The sequence below is a fragment of the Ochotona princeps genome, chromosome 29, assembly GCF_030435755.1.
Source record: "Ochotona princeps isolate mOchPri1 chromosome 29, mOchPri1.hap1, whole genome shotgun sequence".
NCBI lineage: Eukaryota > Metazoa > Chordata > Mammalia > Lagomorpha > Ochotonidae > Ochotona > Ochotona princeps.
Genome location: NC_080860.1, coordinates 3963145 through 3985194, shown reverse-complemented (window position 1 = coordinate 3985194; position 22050 = coordinate 3963145). Strand labels below are relative to the sequence as shown.

Below are 22050 nucleotides of genomic sequence, written 5' to 3'. Positions count from 1 at the left end.
ACATGTACCCTGTAGGGCCTTCCAATGTCAGAGCTTTTGTTTCTGGTTCTGAAAGGCACAGTTACAGAGAGAGAATATCTTCCACCCTTATTCACTCCCCAAATGCCTGCAATATATGGTGCATTTGGAGGGAGTTCTTGTTGGCAGCAGCACGAGGAACTGGCTCCCTGTCTCTGCCTGCAATATATGGTGCTGGGCCAGGCTGTATCAGGAGCATGGAACCCCATTCAGGTATCCCACACATGTGCCCGGGACGTGAGGACTTGAACTCCAGGGTGCACAGGAAGAGCCAGGCTGCACCAAATACCTGTTCCCATCTCAGAATTTTGTTCTAAAAATTGATTGATTTGAAGGTCAGAGTTAGAGAGACAGGGAGATCTTCCATTCACTGGTTTGTTTTGTAGAAGGCTGTAATGGGCAGGGCTGGACCAGGTACTTCATCTGGGTCTCCCCCATAGGTGACAGGATCCAAAACTCTTAGGCCATCTTTCACTGCTTTTCCCAAGTGCGTTAGCGTAGCTCTGGATCAAGGTGAAACATCCAGGGCTTGAACCAGTGCCCATAGGGGATGCAGGTGGTGACTTAACCTTGTACACCACAGTGCTAGCCTTCATCACAGAGTGTTCCCCTAGGCCCCAACCAGTACTCAGCACCATGCCTGGGGTCCAGCACATGTTATGGAAGGCCAGAAGCAGGAGAGCAGTCAGCCAGCAGGAGGTTGATCAACTGCATCACTGAGTATGGCAGCAGCAGTGGGAGCGGGGCAGGTGTGGAGCAGATGTGCGCAAAAGTGGGCAGCCTTACAGGGTCAGGTGGCTGGGAGCAGCGTTGGCCATGTGCTCATTAGCTCATTCGTTCAGGTTCTGGTGCTTGTCAGGTCAGGAACAAGATGCAGATCTAGATCGTGCCCATGGGAGCCTCCAGCATAGCAGGGAGGTGGATGTTCAGTCAAACAAGTGACCATGCAAATGAGGGATCCGAGACAGCCAGAAATGCTGGGGGAGCAGAAGCCTCTGCTTAGGCTGAGTGGGTGGGGTGAAGACAGGAGGCCGGGCGCGGGAGGATGCTGGGGAGCTGGAGTCAGTCTCACCCCATGGGGACATGTGTTTGCAGACCTGCCTCCCAGGAGATGGAGAGACCCCTGGGTCAGGGCCGTGGGACAGGAAGGGGCCAGTAGCATTCATTGTCTTCTCAGCCCCAGGACCCTGAGAGGAGCTCCAGGCTCCTTGGGGAATGGGAGGGGGAAGCCCAGCTTCTGCCTTTGGGGCCCAAGGCAGGGGGCATCTGAAAGCTGTTCCCTGCCTGTGTCCATACAGGGCCACCCGAACGTCATTTCCTGCCTGTGTGTCAGTGAAGACAGGCGCTGGATTGCCACAGCGGACAGGGGGCCAGGGTGCCTCATCATCATCTGGGACTCCTTCACAGGGTAGGCTGGGCACCATCCTCCTCTCTCTCTCTCTCTCTCTCTCTCTCTCTCTCTCTCTTTCCTTCTCTTCTCTGTCTTCCCAGTTCGGGCAGCAATGCCGGCACTTCGACAGTCCTTCTGTTGGTGTTGCAGGGTCAGCTGCAGGAGGCTGACTTGTGTTGACCCAGCTCCCACGAGCTCTAAGTTTAAACCCGATGGCAAGTCTCCCACTCACCGTGGCAGGCACCCCTGTCCAGTCTGTAGGCCAGTCGTTCTTCGGTGGTCACTGCCAAGGGCCTCCACCTGCACTTGAAGCTGCCCCCGCACTGTGGTTGATGCGCCTCTCCTTGGCTGTGTCAGGACTGGCCAGAGGCTGGCCCTGCAGCTTCCCTGCCACCTCTCTCTGCTACCTACGATGCTTCCCCTCTGTCCCTGCGTCTGATTCAGAGATGGTTTCTAGAGGCGTCTCGGGTTTACAGAAAAGCTGAGATCAGACACAAGGCTGCTGTGCCGCCAACCCCCAGCTTTCTCTTCGGTCCCTCCGTGTCCTGGCCCCATCCCCCTCGTTTCTGAGGACCTCGAAGGCTCTGAGGGCTGCGGGGTGTGTGTGGGAGGGGGGAGTTGATAGGCTGACTCAGCAGCTGGATGATGAGACCCCCCCAGTGCAGGCAGTGCCTCCACATGGGTCAGTGCCTCTTGCTCAGACGTGGCAGGGGCCAGCCAGGGAGGTGCTGGGGGGTCTCTGGCTGGAGATGACTGCTGGAGTCCCGCTCAGGCACTGCATGTGCGTCCTGCTCCCTGTACCTGCACCTGTGTGGCTCCTTCCTGCATGCAGTGCCTGACTCAGTGGAGGCTGCCCTCTCCCCCTTTTGCTGGAATCCTGGCATCTAGTGCTGTCGTGTAATTTCAGCCAGGGTGTCTCAGGCAGAGTGGAGCAGGCAGCATAGCTCAGGGTGTGAGCCAGCCACGGGACCCTGACCCATCCCAAAGCACAAGTCCAAAAGCCACAGGAAGCGTCCGGGAGCTTTGATGGCAATTTGACCCTCTGTGGTTTTTTTTTTTTTTCCTTTTTATATTGCTTATTATTTTTTAAAAAGATTATTTATTTGGAAGATACAGTTATTGAAAAAGAAAGAAAGAGAGAGAAATAGAATTTCCATTTGCTGGTTCACTCCCTAAATGTTCGCAATGGCTGAGGCTGGGCCAGGCCTAAGCCAGGAGCCAAGAAATTCATCCGAGTCTCCTACGTGGGTGCCGGAGTCCAGGCACCTGAACCAGCCTCCGCTGCTCTGCCAGGCACATGAGCAGGGAGCTGGATGGAAAGTGGAGCATCTGGGATCCAAACTGGTGACCATGTGGGGTGCCAGGGCTGCAGGTGGTGGCTTTACCTGGCTAACCGCAGGGCTGGCCCTAGGGTTTTTTTTTTTTTTTTTTTTTAATCTTGCAGAAGGGTTGGTGTTCAACCATTTGCAAGTTTTGTCAACAGCTCCTTCGGCACAGATAGCTTGGGCAGGGGCTCTGTGGCAGCTGGGGGACATGGTGAGGAGGTCAGGGCATGGGGCCAATAGCTCGGTGTGGTCGCTGAGCCTGCAGCATACAGAGGTCAGCGAAAGTGGACGAGAAAAGTTGTCTCACTCTGGGAGGCTGAGCCAAGGACAAGAGTGTGAACCTGAGTGGCCCCAACAGTGCGAGGTTCCCCTCCGCCAGTGATGCTGGGCAAAGTGAGTATAGAGATAGGAGTGTAGACTGTGGGGTTCATGTGAGCAGGAGAGGGGGCAGGGCCCAGTGACCTGAAGAGTTTGGAGCTGAGGGGAGGAGTGAGCACAGGCGGAGGGGGCAGGACCCAGTGACTTAAAGAGCTGCCAGCTGCTTGCTGGGCGACGTGAGGCTGCCTGGGATGGCCGTGAGGCCGAGGACCCCATGCACTCGTGTGCTCTCTCTCACACGCTTGGCTACCATGGAAAATCCCACAGCGTGGGGAAATCTGTAGGGACCTTCCCTCTTTGCTGCTGGAGGCCGCAGGCCTGGTTTTCTCTGTGAGCCTGGGATAGTCCGTGTCTCTCCTGTGTGGCCGATACTGCTCCTCTCTCTATATATGTGTATCTCTCTTTCCACCACCTCCTTCAATATATGTCTCTCTCTCCCTCCCTTTGTCTCTCCCTCTCTGTCTCCCTCTCCCACCCTTTGCCTACTCTCCTCCCTCGCCGCCCTGCTTCTCTGCAGGATATTGGATTTGGGGGTCACTGCAGTCACTTAGTTAATGACACCAAGAATCTGTTTCCCAACAAGGTCACGTTTGGGGTTCTGGATGGATGTGAACCCCTGATGACTTTGTCCCTGCTTCTCTTCCTTGCCCGGTTTCTCCTTTTTATTTGTTTGAAAGGTAGAAAAGGAAGGAGAGAGAGAACTCTGCCAGCTGCTGGCTCACTCCCCAATCTCCTACAACAGCCACTACTTGGTGAAGCTGATGCCAGGTGCTCAGAGCTTGATCAGGGCCTCCCATGTAGGTGACAGGACCCCTGCCCCTGTTCCTCTCAAGTGCTCAGGCCATCCATCACCTGCTGCCTCCCAACTGTGCCAAGAACTAGACTGGCCGCAGAGGGGCTGGCGTGTGAGTCGGGACTCCAGTGTGGGTCACAGGGGTGCCAGGGCACAGCTGCGAGGCTTGGAGCCTGCGCGCTGGGAGTGAGGGTTTGTGAACTCTGTCACATTAATCTGCAAGTTTGCCACATCAGCGGGCTGCTCTGCTACGCAGCCTTTTGTCTGACGCACTGCTGTGAGTGTGGGGCTGCGCCTCATTCATCTCTGATTCCTGACTCAGGTTCCACTGTGGCCAGAGCATGTTTGATTTATCCAGTCATCCACTGATTTAAAAAAATTCACTTTGAAGCCTCTAATACAAAAGTAAATTATCTTAATGCTTTAAAAGATGATTTATTTGTTTGAAAGATGGAATGATAGAGTGGGAGAGACAGGAAGAGGTCTTGTGTCCGTTGGCTCACTCCCTGGATGCCCGTGCCAGCTGAGGCTGGGTCAGGCTGGAGCCAGGAGCCCTGGACGCAATGCAGGTCTCGGACGTGGGTGCTGGGCGTCCAGACTCCCCAGCCATCTCTGCTACCCCCACGTGCACTCTGGCACGGACACTCTCATCAAGGCATTTGGTGCTTAGCTCCTTTTCAGAGTACATTTAAAAATTGAATATACTGTTTCATCTGTAAGTTTTTCATACTAAGTTTTTTAGTATGCTAAACAAATGTTTCACTATTTAAGAAATTCTGGACTGTAGTAGTTTATGCATGAATTGGACAAATCGTGAGTTCTGCTAAGTGGTCTGATATTGTTGATACACCTAATCTTGTTTTAATTTAAAATCACAAATCTACAGCAACCACATGTTGTAAATGAGACATGCAAATCTAATCTGTGAGACTTTGATATTTTAAATTCTTTTAAAAAGGTCATGTGTTTTGGGGCTCAGTGCTTTAGTGCAGCAGGTTAAGCCTCTACCTGTAACATTGGATCCCAAATGGATGATGGTTCCGGAGCTGGCTGCTCCCTGCTAATGCCTTGGGGAAGTAGGAAGATGGCACAAGGCCTTAGCCCCTGTCACCCACACGGGAGACCTGGAGGAAGCTCCTGGCTCCTGACTTATCCTGGCCCAGCCCTGGTCATTGTGGCCATTTGGAGAGTGAACCAATGGAGAGAGAGAGCTCTCTATCTCTCTCCTTCTCTCTCTAACTCTGTTTTTCCAATAAATAAATTTATCTTTGCTTTGTTTCAAGCCTCATGTTCGTAAGAAACTGAGCCAACTTACCATAAATAACATTAGTGGTACAAGTCCAACTGACCACCTGCTGCGTGCTTGAATCTAAATATCTGTAGGGTGAGATACACCTTCCACTGAGGCTTCCTTGTGCTGCATCCAGCCATTATGAAGCTGCCTTTGGGAAACTGGGGAAGAAGTTTCCCAATGACTGTGAATCAGAGTGGTCCTCAGCGGGGACCCGGACTCTGAGGTGACCCTGATGGGACCCATCGAGCCCATTTCTGTTCCTGTGCGAGGACTCCAACACCGTATCTGCCGTGTACAGTCCTAAACTGTGGCGAGTACATAAGGAAGATCCTGCCCCACCCAACTCCATCTCCAGAGCCTGGTCCTCCAGGCGTTTACACACACAGTGCCTAACATACATACTCGGTATCACACATATAGTCAACACGGTGTCTGACTCTGTTACACACACATGTAGTGTCACACATACTGTCACACAGCATCATGTAGGACAGTCTTACACAGTACTGTTTTGATAGTTCTGAGCTGGTGTTTATTTTGTTGCTCTGTGGTTGAAGAAATCCTTCCAAGGTCCATTGGCTGACATAGTCCACCTTAGAGTATCCGCTCACCCAGGTACTTGCTGTCAAAGCTTGGCTGAGGGAGTTGTTGAATTTGTTCTGCCCTCCCTGGTCCTAGATGTCCTCTGCAGGCCTCACTGAGTTGTCATGTCCCCCCTGTGCATCTGGGCTTGCTGTCCCCTGTGTGCTCTTCAGCAACTGAAGAGGCCCAGTTCTGACTCATGCACTCCATGGTCAGACCACATCCTGTGGTTTTCCCCGTGGTTGGGGTTTTTGAGACCAGTGGTCCAGTTGGAGGGGTTCGCCAAAGAAACCTTGCCAGTGGACACACTCACCCTTACATACACATTCAAATGTCTTTTTTTTTCCTTGTGTATGTGGTTGCCCAATTTATTTTCTCACCCAAGCTTGGCCACTCCCCCATATTTCACTCATTGTTGTCAAAACATTTTTATTCATTTACTTGAGAGACAAAAAAAAGAGCGAGCCCCCGTGCGCTGAGTCATTCCCCAGACGCCCTCCGCAGCTGGGGCTGGGCCAGGGCTGATGGGAAGAACTCCTTCCAGGTCTCTTGTGAGAGTGTCAGGCACACATATGCGTGAACCATTGCTGCTGCTGTGCATGGTCTATACAAGCCTGCAGTGTGTAGTCAAGTCTGGGGACCCAAACCCAGTTCCTTGAGGGTGGGCCACTTGGGTCTTAACCACACTGCTGGGCCAAGTACTCGCTCTCTACTCTTTCTTTTGTGTTTGCAAAGTGCCTGGCATGGGACCACAGCCCAGTAGAGGGGAATACTCAGGACAGGGGCCACCAGTTCGCCCCTAACACCTAGGTGGGCTTCCACTGAGCAAGGTGGAATTCACATACACAAAGTTAGCTGTCTTTGAAGTGTGCAGGTCAGTGGCATTTAGTCCACACACAATATGTGGAGTATCACCTCTGCCCAATTCAGAAACATTCTCGTGACCCCAGGAGGCTCCATGCCACCGAGCAGTCACCTGAAACCCACACGTCCCCAACCCTGATGCCTGCTCCTCTGTGTGTCTCCATGGAGCTGCCCATGCTGGACAACTCCTGCCAATGGAATCCCAGTGTGGAGTCACGTGCACCCAGCTTCATGTTCCTGGGGCCCCCCGGTGCCAGAGCAGGCATAATTGCTCTGTTCTTCTGCGTGCCTGTGTGTTGTAGTCCACAGGGCTCCCGTGCTGTGGTGTTTGGGGAGGTGTGAGCTGAGCTCAGCCCCGCTGGGCCCCTGTGAGCCAGTGGCCTCCTGCCCCTTCCTGTCCCGCAGCATCCCCGTACATACCATCTTCGACAGCTGCCCAGACGGGAACGGCATCAGGGCCATTGCCATGACCCGTGACGCCAAGTACCTGGCCACCATCTCTGATGCTGAAGCCCAGGTAAGGGGGCCCCCACCCGGGGGTGGTCTTGGCAGCTGGCCGAGCTGTCAGAAGTGTCTCAGTGAGTGACAGTCTCCAGAGGCGACCAGATTTCACCCCACAAGGTCAGGGCTTCTAGCTGGGCATCCACAGCGACAACATCACAGCAAAGCACGTCTCATGCTCCCTCCGCTGCCCTCTGCAGAAGGTGTGCATCTGGAAGTGGACGTTAGCAGTGGAAACACCAGCCTGTACCCTGGAGCTCCCCGCAGACTATGGCCTCCAGGTGAGCACAGTCCCAAGTCACGCCAAGGCCAGAGCCCAGCTCAGTTTTTGTTTTAGTGCAGTAGAGTTATTTTTTTTAAGATATATATTTATGTATTTCAAAGGCAGAGTAGCACAGAGGGACAAACACACACAGAGAAATCTTCCATTTACCTGTTCACTCCCCAGATGGCTGCAATGGCCTGGCGGGGCCAGGAGCCTGGAGCTTCCCCTGGGTCTCCTATCTGGACGGCAGGAATTCAGGCACTGGGGCCAACCTGCAGTGCTCTCCCAGGTGCCTCAGCAGGGAGCTGGATAGGAAGTGGAGCAGCCGAGACTCAAGCCAGTGTCCCTGTGGGATGCAGACACCAAAAAAGGCAGCTTTACCCGCAACCCCACAGTGCTACCCCCTCTTCAAGGTCTCTTGAACTGGAGACACGTTACTCAATTTTGGAAAACTCTCAGTCATTTTTCTTCTTTAAACATCCTTTGTAACACATTTCTTTCCTCTCCTTCTGAGACTAATTACATGTAACCTAGGCTGTTTATTTTAAAGATTTATTTATTCATCTGAAAGGCTGAGCTACAGAGAGAAGGACAGAGATCTTCCACCGACTGGTTCGCTCCCCAGATGGCAGTGAGCACTAGGGCTGGCCCAAAGCCAGGAGCCAGGAGTTTCATCTGAGTCTCCCTCACAGGTGTAGGGACCCAAGCTGTTGGGCCATCCTCTGATGCTTTCCCAGGTGGATCAGCAGGGAGCTGGATCAGAAACAGAGCGTCTGGGGCTCCAGTAGCACCCACAGATGCTGGCGTCACTGATGGCACCCGATCTGTTACGCCACAACACCAGCCCTCTGCCTGTTACGCCACAACACCAGCCCTCTGCCTGTTACACCACAGCGCCAGCCCTCTGCCTGTTACGCCACAGAGCAAGCCCTCTGCCTGTTATGCCACAATGCCAGCTCCCTTGACTTTGCCTTTTTTATTGTGACCCACTGACCTTATATTCTTTCTTCTGTATTTCTTTCTTTTTAAAAAAGATTTATTATTGAGCCCAGCACAGTAGCCTAGCAGCTAAGGTTCTCGCCTTAGGCCCGAAGTCTTGGGAACCTGCACCCGTGTGGGAGACCCAGAAAGAAGTTCCTGGCTCCTGGCTTGTGATCAGCACAGCACCAGCCGTTGCGGCCACTTGGGGAGTAAATCAACGGTTGGAAAATCTTCCTCTCTGTCTCTCCTCCTCTTTGTACATCTGCCTTTTCTTTCTTTTCTTTTTTTTTTAAAGATTTATTTATTTTATTACAGCCAGATATACACAGAGGAGGAGAGACAGAGAGGAAGATCTTCCGTCCAATGATTCACTCCCCAAGTGAGCCGCAACAGGCCGGTGCGCGCCAATCCGAAGCTGGGAACCTGGAACCTCTTCCGGGTCTCCCACGCGGGTGCAGTGTCCCAATGCATTGGGCCATCCTCAACTGCTTTCCCAGGCCACAAGCAGGGAGCTGGATGGGAAGTGGAGCTGCCAGGACTAGAACTGGCGCCCATTTGGGATCCCGGAGCTTTCAAGGCGAGGACTTTAGCCGCTAGGCCATGCCGCCGGGCCCCATCTGCCTTTTCAATAAAATAAATAAATCTTTAAAAAAAGAGATATGTTTATTTTTATTGGAAGGCATATTTACAGAGAGGAGAGGCAGAAAGAGCTACCATCTGCTGATTTACTTCTCAAATGGCCACAACTTTCAGAGCTGAGCCGATCTGAAGCCAGGAGCCAGGAGCCTCCTCAGGGTCACCCACATAGTTTCAGGGTCCCAAGGCTTTGAGCCGTCCTCGACTGCTTTCCCAGGCCACAAGCAGGGAGCTGGATGGGAAGTGGAGCTGCCGGGATTAGAACCGGTGACCATATGGGATCCTGGCACCTTCATGGTGAGGACTTTAGCTGCTAGGTCACCGCGCTGGGCCCAAAAATAAATATATTTTAAATGTATATAAACATCTCTGTCCAAAAGGGCACAAAGTAATGGCCATTGGCAAATTCTGTCTTACTGTTGCTGATTCCAATCTACAGACAATGAATCAATCAGACTAGAAAGGGAACATATTTGACCCTGTTTATTGTCGCAACCAGTATTTAATGCAGTTCTCAGTGCTTATCAAATGCTGTGCCTTTTGCATTTTATATCCCTGCTCAGTTGTTTCATTAAATTATTTTAATGCTCAGTTTAACCAAGGCGTGTCAGAAATTGTATTCTAACAAAACAAAATTTCCATGCTGCATATGTTTCAGAACTATGTTACCTTTAACCCCGCAAACAACAAGGAGTTGGTGAGCAATAGTAAAACGCAAGTCATCTATTATTCCTGGGTAAGCAGAGCCTTCTTGACTTGTTTTAAATGTGGAGACAAGTGTTTGCTCACTCTTTGACTTGTTTTATCACTGTCACTCTACATAGTATCTACTTAGGGAGACATTGATTAAATATTAAAATGTTTCCATTTGATTATAGTACTAATTTTATCCCGATGGGAATTAGTACATTAAATCAAGAGCAGATGAATATATTTGTTTAGTTTTTTAAGAAGTAAATATTTATTTGAGCATGTATCTATTCAGATATTTATTTATTGAGTGGGAAGTGTTCCAGAGACAGCGAGAGAGGGAGATCGTCCATACACTGATTCACTCCCCACATGGCTGGAAGGAGCTTCAGCTGGGTCTCCCACATGGGTGTGGGGCCCAAGTAGGTGGGTTACCATTTACTTCTTCCCTGGAGCCTTACAGGATATCAAATGGGAGACCGTAACCGGGACTCGATCCTAGACACTGCAGGATGGGATCTGGGTATCCCAAGCAGCAGCTCAACTTACTGCCGCTGGTGGGTGGCAGGGCCCAGGAGCTTGCACTGTCCTCTGTCACCTTACCGGCTACAGGAAGATGGATCAGAGGCAGAGCAGCTGGGACTGGAGCTGATATGCAGTGCCACCCTCACAGGCAGCAGCACAGTGCTGCCCATGCAGCCGGCCCCCAGGTTCCATGGGTGATGAGGATGTCCCAGAGCCGGCCAGGGCTGGCAGGGGCACGCCGTGGCAGGGCCAGCACTTCATCTCACAGCCAGAACCAGAGCACATGATCATGTTCCTTACTTTGGGTGGGTGCCCATCACACTTTCGAAGCCCTGTGAATGTCACGCTCAGATTTGCACTGACCACTGCTAGACAGTCAACCTTGCTCAGGGCACTTGCACATGCCTGCTTTTCTCTCAGGGTGCGTTTAGGTGTCTCCTGTGGACAACAGGTTCTCTTACCTGTAGAAATGACCTATTTCTGGCTCTGTGTGTGGGTGTCTTAGTTTGGTTTTTCATGCAGTTCCTCTTCTGGAAACTGAGTCTGGTCTTAATAGTGATTTTTTTTTCTGTCTTATCAGGATGAAGAGAAAGACACACTTGTGCACAGTGCTCCAGTTCTAACAGAAAAAGTGAGTGTGCCTGTCAGCCCTTGGTATGTCAGAACTTACGGAGAAAGAACTGTGTGTATAAGGAATAGTCCTGGTGGCTATTCCTTGAATCTCTTAAAATGAAGCCACTGGGGGGTCCAGCGCAGTAACCTAGTGGCTAAGGTCCTCGCCTTGAACGTGCCAGGATCCCATATGGGCGTCAGTTTGTGTCCCAGCTGCTCCACTTCCCATCCAACTCCCTACTTGTGTCCTGGGAAAGCAGTCGAGGACAACCCAAAGCCTTGGGACCCTGAGTCCGCATGGGAGACCCAGAAAGAAGCTCCTGGCTTCGGATCGACTCAGCTCTGGCCTTTGTGGACACTTGGGGAGTGAATTAGCGGGTGGAAGATCTTCTCTGTCTCTCTGTATATCTGCCTTAACAATAAAAATAAATACATCTTGGAAAAAAAAAAAAACTGAAGTCATTGGGAAACAGTTTAAATGTTACTTGGATCCATGTGGTATGGCAGGTTAACAGGCCACCTGTGGGGCCAGCATCCCAGGCAGGCTGCAGTTAGTCCTCGCTGCTCTGCTTCCTGCCCTGCCCCCTGCTGATGCACCTGGCACAGCAGTGGAGGACGGCCCAAGTACTTGGGTCCCTGCACCCACATAATAGAGCCGGAAGGAACTCCTGCCTTTTAGCTTTGAGCTGGCACAGCTCCAGCCATTGCATTCATTTGAGAAATGAACCAGCAGATGGAAGATCTCTTTATCTGTTCCTTCCTCTGTAACTCTGCCTTTCAAATAAATGAAATATTTAAAAAAAAAAAAAGAAAGGAGAAGATATGTTTTTAGGGGACAGGAATTTAGCACAGGAGTTAGGCTGCCATGTGAGTGTGTGGGTTTGAGTTATGGTTCTGATATTTTTTTTTATAAAAAGTTGATCTTTATTTGATAAGCAGACACACACACACACACACAGCTTCCATCTGCTGGTTTGTTCCCGAAATGACTGAAACAAGCCAAAGCCCGGAGCCTGGAACTCTACCCACATCTCCCGCTTGGGCTATCCTCCATTGCTTTCCCAAGCTCATTAGCAGGGAGCTGGATCAGAAGTGGAGCATCTGGGACTCAAACCAGCATTCAGGGCAAGAGTATCGCAGGCAGTGGCTTATCCACCTAGGCCATGATGCCAGCCCCTGATGATCTCTGGGTTCAGAGGAGCCTGGGGATTATTTTGTGTTTTACAGCCAGAGCAGGCTTTTGCTCACAAGAGACAGCAGCTACCACTTCCAAAGGAGAAGCTGAGCAGATGGGATTAGCTACTAAGTGCGTTTGGTGAACACGTGCCAGCCAGCGCCCTTCACACGGCTTTATATCCATGACCAGCAGTGACACAGAACCTGTCTTTCGAAACAGACATTCAACAAGCTCGTGGGAAAATTCAGCCAGTCGGTATTCCACCTGCATTTGACCCAAATCCTGTCGGCGACCATGGAAGGGAAGCTTGTGGTCTGGGATGTCCAGCGCTCGGGTGGCTCACCCTACATCAAGCCATGCAAGCTGGTGCACCTGCAGAGGGAGGGTATCACCGTGCTCACCACTGTCGACAGGTACCCGGCCCAGCATGCAGCACACACACGCAAGTGTTGCCCAAGTCTGGCATCCTCCTGGGGAGTGCCAGTTGCTGTGGAGGAAAGAAGCGAGAGCCAGGATTGTGGGTGGGGGCGGATTTCCTTCTGTTTATAGTCTGGTTTGGAGGAATTGGGTTTTTAAAAATCACAGGTGTGCTTTATCATTAAAAATTCTTTTGTGTTGGTGACACAAAGTATTTTTTTTCTTTCTTCAATACTAGACTTATTTTTACATACCCAATTTGTTTTTTAAGATTTTTTTAATTGGAAAGTCAGAGGAAGATCTTCCTCTGCTAATTCATTCCCCAAGTGGCCGCAACTGCCAGAGCTAAGCCAGTCTGAAGCCAGGAGCGAGAAGCTTCTGCCGGGTCTCCCACGCAGGTGCAGAGTCCCAAGGCTTTGGGCCGTCCTCAACTGCTTTCCCAGGCCACAAGCAGGGAGCTGGATGGGAAGTGGAGCAGCTGGGACACAAATTGGCGCCCATATGGGATCCTGGCGCAAGCATTTAGGCACTAAACTACCACACTCCACCCCCCAATTTTTTTAAAAAAAGATTTATTTATTTTCATTGGAAAGATAGATTTACAGAGAGAAGGCGAGACAGAAAGATCTGCCTCCTGGTTCACTTCACAAGTGGCCGCAATGTCTGGAGCTGAGCCGATCCAAAGCCAGAGCCAGGACACTCTTCCAGGTCTCCCACGCGGGTGCAGGGTCCCAAGGCTTTGGGCCGTCCTCTGCTGCTTTCCCAGGACACAGGCAGGGAGCTGGATGGCAAGTAGAGCAACCAGGCAACAAACGTATGCCTATCTGAGATCCTGGCACTTGGAAGGCGAGGATTTCACCATTAGGGCATCACCTCAGACCCCGTACCCCTCAATTCTACATACCCTGTATTTGAGAGAACATTGTTGAGGTATGCTGTTCCCCAGTGATCCCTGTGTTACAGAATTTTCCAGAAGAGTACCTGAAATGCCTGCAGACAAGGCTCTGCCCCTGTGGTCAGAGCCTCCCATTTCAGCTGCTTGTCTTTCAGCACAGAGGATCCCTGAGGTCTGGCAGGGTTTCACACAGTGAAAGCAGATTGCTATCCTCACTGGGCGACCCTTGACCCCAGAGGCCTACAGTGGGGCCTCCACGGTGAGCCCTTGATGAGCCAAGGGTTAGGACCCAGTGAAGACCAAGCCTGGGGTCTCCACTCCCCAGGGTCAGGAAAAACCAGCTGGCTGGCACCTGGGACACCTCTCAGCACTCAAGATGCTCAGCCGGTCACGCTGCTTCTGGCCAGCAGGGGGCAGTGAAAGGTGCACTTGCCAATTACCATACCCACCTGCCTGGCTTATTAATCAGAAAACTCATTTAATCCCTATGCTATGTAAGAGAAAATACACACCCACACCCTCTCCCACTGACGAGCATCATGTCAGTCTCAAGAAAACAGACCTGTGGAGGGTGGACACAGGCTAGAGGAAAGGTGCTTTGCCAGGCAACAGGGCCTCTGGCCGCAGTGACTGGAATAGCTCTCTCAGCCACATCTTCCTGTGAAGCGTTTTGGGTTCCCCTGCCTGCCACATGATGTCAGGGAGTGGGCCAATGGAGAGCTCTTCTTGTCCCCAAATGCCTACCGCATCTGGGCTGGCTATGTTTAAGGAACCATGATGGGGTTACCAGGTGTAATGATATACCTACATTAAGGGGCGGTGCCCTGTATACCCAGCGTCCTATGGTGGTATTTGCTAAATCTGGCACACCATGGGTCTTGAGCACATGTGCTGACTTCTCTGAGCCTTAGTTGGACGGATGGGAAGCAGAATGAACAGGGAAAGCCTGGGCAGTGTCAAGCGGCATTTGCACACGGTCCAGAGCCCAGAGCCTGGCATTTGACAAGGTGCTCAGCCCTTGCGGATAGCCCAGGCCCGTGACTGCCGTCGCGTGAACACTGCCGTTTTCCCTTGCAGCTATATCGTCACAGGCGACATCAGAGGCAACATTAAGTTCTACGACCGCAGCCTGTCCATCGTTAACTGGTACAGTCACTTCAAATTGAGCTCCATCAGGACCCTGTCCTTCTCCAAGACCCCGGCAGCACCTCCGACAGAGAAATCCAACTTCCCTCCGGACTGCACCCTGAAAGGGGACCTCTTTGTGGTGAGGTGAGCTGCTGATGGATGTTCACATCCTGTTAGTGAGGCTGTGGGTGCAGTAGTTCAGGTTCCACCTGCGTACACTGCTGGGGGGGTGAGTCCGCCACCACTCCCTGCACCAGCTGCTGCAGCCTGCTGCTCACCCCGGGAGGCAGCAGGGGATGGCTCACACGCCTGGGTCCCTGACAGTTCCCGGAACACCAGGACTGAGTTCTTGTCTCCTGGCTTTGCTCTGGCGCAGCTCCTGCTGTTGAAGATACTTAGTGAAGCAGTGACGGGCACCAGCTCTTTCTTTCCTCTTTCTCTGTCTCTCAAGTGAAACAAGTAAATAACATTTTTTAAAGATTTGTTTTATTTTTATTTGAATGATGGATCCATAGAAGAAGAGACACAGAGAAGGATCTTCCACTGGTTCACTTCCCAAATGGCTGCAGTGGCCGGAGCTGAGCTAATCCGAAGCCAGGATCCAGGAGCTTCTTCTAGATCTCCCACATGGGTATAGGATCCCATGGGCTTGGGTCATCCTCGACTGCTTTCCCAGGCCACAAGCAGGGAGCTGGATGGGAAGTGGAGCAGCTGCAACAGTAACCAGCAGCCATGTGGGATGCCGATGCTTGCAAGGAGAGAATTAGCCTATTGAGCCATCATGCTGGCCCCAAGAAGTAGATAGATTTTAAAAGTGATGATGCCTGCCTTTTATTTGCATGCAGATGAATGAATGTTCACCTTGTGCCTGGGATAAGGACATTAGGATGTGGCCTTACAGGACATGCTTCTCCTGGCCTGGGGGTAGCTTATAGTTTCAGAAAGTCAGCCGTAGAGCTGGTGGTGTAGTTCAACAGGCTAATCCTCAACCCTGTGGCACCAACATCAGATCTGGGTGCTGGTTTGAGTTCCAGCTGCTCCACTTCCCATCCAGTTCTCTGCTTGTGGCCTGGGAAAGTGGCAGAGGAAAACCCAAAGCCTTGGGACTCTGCATTTGTGTGGGAGACCTGGAAAAAGCTCCTGGCTCCTGGCTTTAGCTCTGGCTGTTTTGGCCATTTGAGCAGTGAGCCAACAAATGGAAGAGCTTTCTTTCTGTATCTCCTCCTCTCTGTAAATCTGCCTTGCTAAAAAAAAATAAATGAATCTTAAAAATAAGTCATCCATGTCTTAACACTAAGAACCTCAGTAACAGAGCGGCACCGTCTTCATCCCTCAGCTCCCGTCTCTACTGGCCTCGAGCCCAGCTGATTGGTCTCTGTCCCTGGGCAGAGCTGGTTCCCAGCCACTGCGGTTAGAGGCACCGGACAGTTCCTCGGCAGCACATGTGCTGACCGAGATTGTCCAGGAGGCTGCTCAAGTACCCTGGCAGCCCTCACAGGCACATCTGTATGGGCACACCAACTCTGTATTTGCATACACAAATGAATATTTTCATATACAGATTAGCTAATCCTACAACTGACTGTCCATCGAATCCTTAATGACTCAATATCTGTGTGGAAAGTGAGGTTTTTTTCACTTACAAATGGAGGCTGTTGGGTGTTGGTGGTGTATTTGTGGAGATGTCGGGTTAATAATGTCCCTGAATTACAGACGACAGAGTCATCTCCCGTGCCTTTAGCAACGGGGTGGCTGGCAGCTGCTCCCTGCAGTGCTCATGCCACCTGGGGTCCCTGGCCCCACAGGAACTTCATCATTGGCACCTCCGATGCCACCGTGTACCACTTAACCACAGACGGCACCAAGCTGGAGAAGCTGTTCATGGAGCCCAAGGACGCCATCTGTGCCATCTCCTGCCACCCCTACCAGCCCCTCATCGCCATCGGCAGTGTGTGTGGGATGATCAAAGTATGGGACTACGAAAAGAAAAAGTACCTGTTCAGCAGGGCCTTTGAGAAGGGCCTCGGAGTGCAGAGCCTCACCCACAACCCAGAGGGTATGCTGCTCTTCCGGGCATCTGTGACGGGTCCAAGCCCAGTGTCCAGGGATGGGCCAGGAACCCAGCCCGGGTCACCCACATGGAGCCTAGTTCCCTGAGCCTGCCCCACCCAGGTCTTCATTAGCAAGAGGCAGGAGTCGGATGCTGCAGCCAAGGCTGCATCCCAGGTGCTGTGCCACGGGACTGGGTGCCACCCAAGCTCCTGCCCCACTGTGATCCCTGGCTTGTCGCCTCAGGAGCCCTGCTGGGAGCAGGCTTCACCGAGGGCACAGTGTACATCCTGGATGCCATGTCCTTGGAAAATGAGAGCCGGAAGCCTTTCCAGTATTCAAGAGGCAGTGTCACTCACATCAGCTTCTCCCACGACTCCCAGTACATGGCAACCGCCGTGAGTACCCTCCCGCAGCACTGGCCAGGGTCGCAGCCCCCATGGGTAGGGTGGTGTGGGAGGGTGGGGGAAGCGCTGTCTTTTGCGGTAATGAAAAGTCCCTGAGATCAGGAGGGATAGAGGCACGACTCGAACAAGCCAAGGGCAGTCTGTTACACACTGTACGGGATGTGGTGCTGTGCAAGCCCCTGGCGGGAGGTCCCTGGAGCCCCAGCTCACTGGTCTCTGCTGCTGCCACCGCCACTGTGTCTCCTTGCTTTATTTATTGGGGAGGAGAGAGACACATAAAGAACCCTCCCATCTTCTGGGTCACTCCCTTTTCCATAGCCTCCACTGGCTGAGGGTTGGGAACTCCATCCAGGTCACCCATGGGTGTGGCAGGGACCCCAGTACACGGGCCGTTGCTCACTGCCTCCCGATTTCAGCATCTGCAGGGAGCTGGAGCCAGAGGTGAACCCAGGCTCTAGGAAGTGGAATGTTGTTCATTGCTAGGCTGAAGGACTGTCCCCCCACCCTGTTTCATATATGTTGTTGATTTTTTTTTTTAATCCTTATGTGGCTGAATTGAGAGCAGCAAATGCAGACATCGGGAATCAGGCTCTCATGTTTGCATAGAGGCTGGGTAGGAGTAAGGTCACAGAGAGCCACCTTCTTCCACCGCCTTGAGAGCACCTGGAGCTTCTCATCTGTGAAGCGGACATCCTGTTAGTCTGACATGACGTCACTCATGTCAGCAGGCGTAGAAGGGCATGACCTGGGCCCCTCTGCTGTTTTCTAGGATGTGAACTGCACCGTGGCTGTGTACATGATCGTGGTCAGAAACGGACAGAGGGTCTGGGAATACTTAGCCAGGCTCCGTTCTCACCGCAAGAGCATCCGTAGTCTGCTCTTCGGGGTCCACCTGGACAGCAACGACCCCAGGCTCCTGAGCCTTGGCAAAGACAGGCTTTTGGTGAGCTGCCTGCTGTGATCCCACCGCCCACCACTCCCTTGGCGCCTGCTCACCTTGGCCCTGCTGTCTCGTACTGAGCAGGCCACACCGTGAGCCTTGGTTTCACACAAAGTGTCACCAGTGTTCCCTGGGTCGGCCTCACCCGCATGGGGCTGTGTGGTGCCCACAGGAGTGGGATCAGACCCAGGTCCTGAGTGGGAGCTCCTGGGCAGCACTGCTACCGAGTCAGACTAGGAGGCCCAGTCGGTCATGATATTTGTTCGCTGTCTTCCCTTCATGTCGTGGCTCACACCACCCTGCCCGGGAGGTCACACCTGCTCTGATGGGTCCAGCCGGTGCTGAGATGCACCTGTGCCTTCGCTCCCCTCCTCAGAGTTGTCAAAATGGGAAGTGGCCAAGACAGTTGAGGCTGTGGAGGCTAACACTGTTGTAGGAGACATAAACCCGATTGGTGTGGCCTCAAGTGATCTGCCCCCACCTGTGTCTCCTCGTCTGGCAGCGAGCACAGTGACAGCAGTATGGGGCCTTCGTGGGCCAACAGTGTGATGCTCAACCACACTGTCTGTCTCCCATTGTCCACCTCGTATCCTGTCCCCCTGCTCTCCACATCCTCAGGTGACACTAACCTAGTGGAGCAGGTGGGGGCAAACCTCGCAGACCTGCAGGCTGGTGTCTGCCGCAAGCTCTTGGGAGAAACTCAGGTCCTGGCGGGGTGGTCATGAATGTGCCCATGGGCAGAGCTGTGGGCCTGGCGTGGTGGTCACACATGTGTCCATGGGCAGAGCTGTGGGCCTGGCGTGGTCACACGTGTGTCCATCTGGCCTGCAGATAGAGTACAATCTCCGCAGGAGCTGCCGCGACCACCTGGAGGTCGTGGACATCCACCGTACGGACCAGGGCGACTATCCCACCTGCATGGTGTGGTACCCACCCCTCACCAAGGAGCTCTTCCTGCTCATTTGCAACAGCGGCTACAAAGTGAAGCTCTTCAACTCCACCACCAAGATGTGCAGGTGAGTGAGGGCCTGTCAGGGAGCTGTTTGCACCGGGTCCTTGGCAGTGAGGGAGGACAGCGAGGGAGGACAGCGAGGGAGGACAGCGAGGGAGGACAGCGAGGGAGGACAGCGCAGTGACCTTGCACAGCTTCGGGGTGTAACACAGCCACTTCTGTCTGGAGCATGGTGTGTGCCAAAGGGAATGCAGCACCCCTCGAACTGCAGAAACAGCCAAGCCCAGCACCCGCAGCCTCGTGGGGGAAGGGACCGCCTTTTGCAAAAATGTTGAATTCCCCGAGAATTTATAAATGGCAAAGGCGGCTTGCAGAAAAAGGCCGATAAACGTAGGAGCAGGTGCTCTCCAGTCTGTCAGAGGTGCACATGACAGCTCAGCTCCATTTGTCACCACATCCGATCGGCACAGATAACGGTGACTGATAGCACCAGGCGCTGGCTGGGGGTGAGGAAACGGGCACTCTGCCCCCGCCGCCAAGGGGGCGTGCATTGGTGCAACCTTTTGGGAAAGCCACTTGTCCCGTCTAGGAAATCTGAGTGTAAGCTGTCGACTTCTAGGAACGCAGCCCACAAAAGTAGTCAGGCCATTACGCCAAGACATAAGTAAAAGGAGCTCTTGTTTGAAAATACGTTAAAAAATGGACTCGGTCCAGATGTCCATTAACTGGTGTTAAATGATGGTTTCCTGGCACATAGGAACGTGACAGTACAACTAGAAAAGAAAGGAAGCTGCCCCTGCCCCAGGCATCCCAACAAGACACGGCAGGAAAGAAAGCATGCTGCCAAAGGAGTCCCAGGAGTCCAATTCTATTTTCTTTATTTGAAAGAAAGAGTGTGTGTCTTCTCTCCACTGGTTCATTCCCCCAAGGACTAAAATGCCTGGCCAGGAGCTTCCTCCACTAGGCTACTATGCTGGGCCCTTGTGATAAAATTTTAAGAGTCAGATCAGGGCTCAGCGCGGTGGCCTAGCAGCTGAAGTCCTTGCCTTGAATATGCTGGGATCCCATATGGTTGCAAGTTCTAATCCTGGCGGCCCCACTTCTCTGCTTGTGACCTGGGAAAGCAGTCGAGGATGGCCCAATCCTTGGGACCCTGCACCTGTGTGGGAGACCTGGAAGAGCTCCTGGATGCCGACTTCGGATCGGCACAATTGCGGCCGTTGCGGTCACTTGGGTAGTGAATCAGCAGATAGATCTTCCTCTCTGTCTCTCCTCCTCTCTGTATATCTGACTTTGCAATAAAATTACCCCTGATATTTTGAGGGGTCTTGGAGGGAGCTTGGAATTGATTGGCAGATTGTTTACTTACTGGTCATTTTGGCATTTTTTTTTTTTTACCACTAAGCCTGTTTAGTGCCTGTAACCCTGGTGAGGGCTCACCCCGGCTGGCCGTCCCCTGTGGCCCCCTGCACCCCAGCAGGGAAGGGTGTTTTCCTGCAGGCCCCCCTTCCCTGCTGGCTTCCATTCCCAGACCTCGGCACTCACTCTTGCTCCTTCTCGCCCCCTATGCTCCCACTCACCATCCAAATGCTGCTCTCTCTTGTTCCTGCGGGCCCTCCTCCACCCTCAGCCCTGGCATCACCACATTGTCGTCTCTGCTGTGGCTTCAGCGGCAGGATCAGTGTCTCACATCTGTCCTGCGCACCCAGCACAGGGCCGGGCACCAAAAGGAGCTCCGGAAAGGCTGGTCGAATGTAATTGGTTCTTCCTTCATGTTTCTCGCACCTATAGCCAGCACAGCTGGCCTGGCAAGGGACAGGCTGGGGCTCTGGGTCACAGGGAGCAACCTACTGGGACTCTTAGGGCTTAGAAGCAAGTGAGATGAAGGCCCAGACCCAGGCCTGGTGGGACCTGAATTATATTCAATTTTTCTGAAAAAGCTTTATGTATGTATGTGTGTATGTATGTATGTATTAAATTTTTCTTAAAAGAGATCTTTCATCAGTTGGGGCTGGGCCAGGCCCAACCCTAGAGCCAGGAACTTCATTCATGTGTCCCATGTGGGTAGCAAGAGGCTAAGCACTTGGGCTGCCAGCTGCTTCTTTCCCAGGCACGTTAGCAGGGGGCTGGATCAGAAGTGGAACAGCTAAGTCTCGAAACCATGTCCCCATGGGCTACCGGCTTTGCAAGCAGTGACAAACTGCTAAGCCAGAGTGCTGGCCTCTGGATTTATTTAATTTTTGTGGGCCCAGTCTTTAATATATAAAAATGTTTGGGGCCCCTCCAAGGCCTAGCAGGTATCCAGTGAGTGAAGTTCAAGTTCTGCCAGCTCCCAGGAGAGCCCAGCTCTGGGCTGAAGGTAAGTCCATGACCTCACCCTGAGCACACCGCATCCGTGCCCAGGAAGATTTAGGAAGTCTGTGTGTTGCAAACAATACCTGCACCCCTGCTCCCTTGTCCTGCCAGGCTCCACTGGGGACCATGGACACATCTTTGCATGCTGCCATCACAGGTTACCTCCTCACAGTTCATTCTCATTCCTTGTTCTCCAACATATTCTTGAGACATGATGTTCCCTTCCTTCATTTATCAGGGAGAAGTGTCCCTTTCAGAGGCACAGCCGCTTGGTGCCTTCTGTACAGTCCACGTCCCTGGAGCCTTTTACTGCTGAAGTAACTGGGTGTACACGCTTAGCCGAGGGGCCAACTGGGAGATGCAGAATGAGCAGCGTGGCAGGTCGTCCTGACCGAAAGGCCTCCAGGCTCTCGGCCTTTAGAAAAAGAAGGGTCCTTTCTCCTCTCGCAGAAAGACGCTGCTGGGGCCGACGTTTGGTTCACCGATTGAGCAGACCCAGGTTCTGCCAGCAAGAACAGCCAAGGAACTGCAGAAGCGCTACCTGGTGTTCATCAACAAGGACAAGGTACAGCCCGCCTTGTTCATTGTGTGCACGTGAGCCGTGCTCGGCCCTGGAGAGGGACGTTGCGGATGCCCTGCGGAGACAGAGGCTGGCCTGTAGCAGGCGCAAGGATGCTGGCCATCTGTAGGCGCTGCTGAGTGGGTTAGGTTTCCTGTAGCCCGTGGAGGACACACGGGACACCGGAGGGTCTTTTCTTCTGGTGTATTTGCATGAAATAATTTTAGGATTATTTTAGATTACGGATACTCGGCTGTGTATTCAACAGTCAGTCTAGAAAAGTCTAAGTCACAAGATGTGAGTATTAGTCTGGACAG

General features: G+C 52.6%; 1 protein-coding gene across 1 annotated transcript in view; it reads left to right on the top strand.

The window, feature by feature from the left end:
- Positions 1-22050, top strand: part of CFAP251 (cilia and flagella associated protein 251) — a 35553-nt gene that overhangs the window by 5983 nt on the left and 7520 nt on the right. The window contains exons 4-15 of the mRNA XM_058657002.1: positions 1317-1426; positions 7050-7161; positions 7346-7426; positions 9686-9763; positions 10823-10873; positions 12251-12444; positions 14421-14615; positions 16277-16527; positions 16767-16918; positions 17697-17870; positions 18699-18883; positions 21625-21739. Of these exons, the coding sequence (XP_058512985.1) occupies positions 1317-1426; positions 7050-7161; positions 7346-7426; positions 9686-9763; positions 10823-10873; positions 12251-12444; positions 14421-14615; positions 16277-16527; positions 16767-16918; positions 17697-17870; positions 18699-18883; positions 21625-21739 (1698 nt within the window). The remainder of the gene's footprint in view (positions 1-1316; positions 1427-7049; positions 7162-7345; positions 7427-9685; positions 9764-10822; positions 10874-12250; positions 12445-14420; positions 14616-16276; positions 16528-16766; positions 16919-17696; positions 17871-18698; positions 18884-21624; positions 21740-22050) is intronic.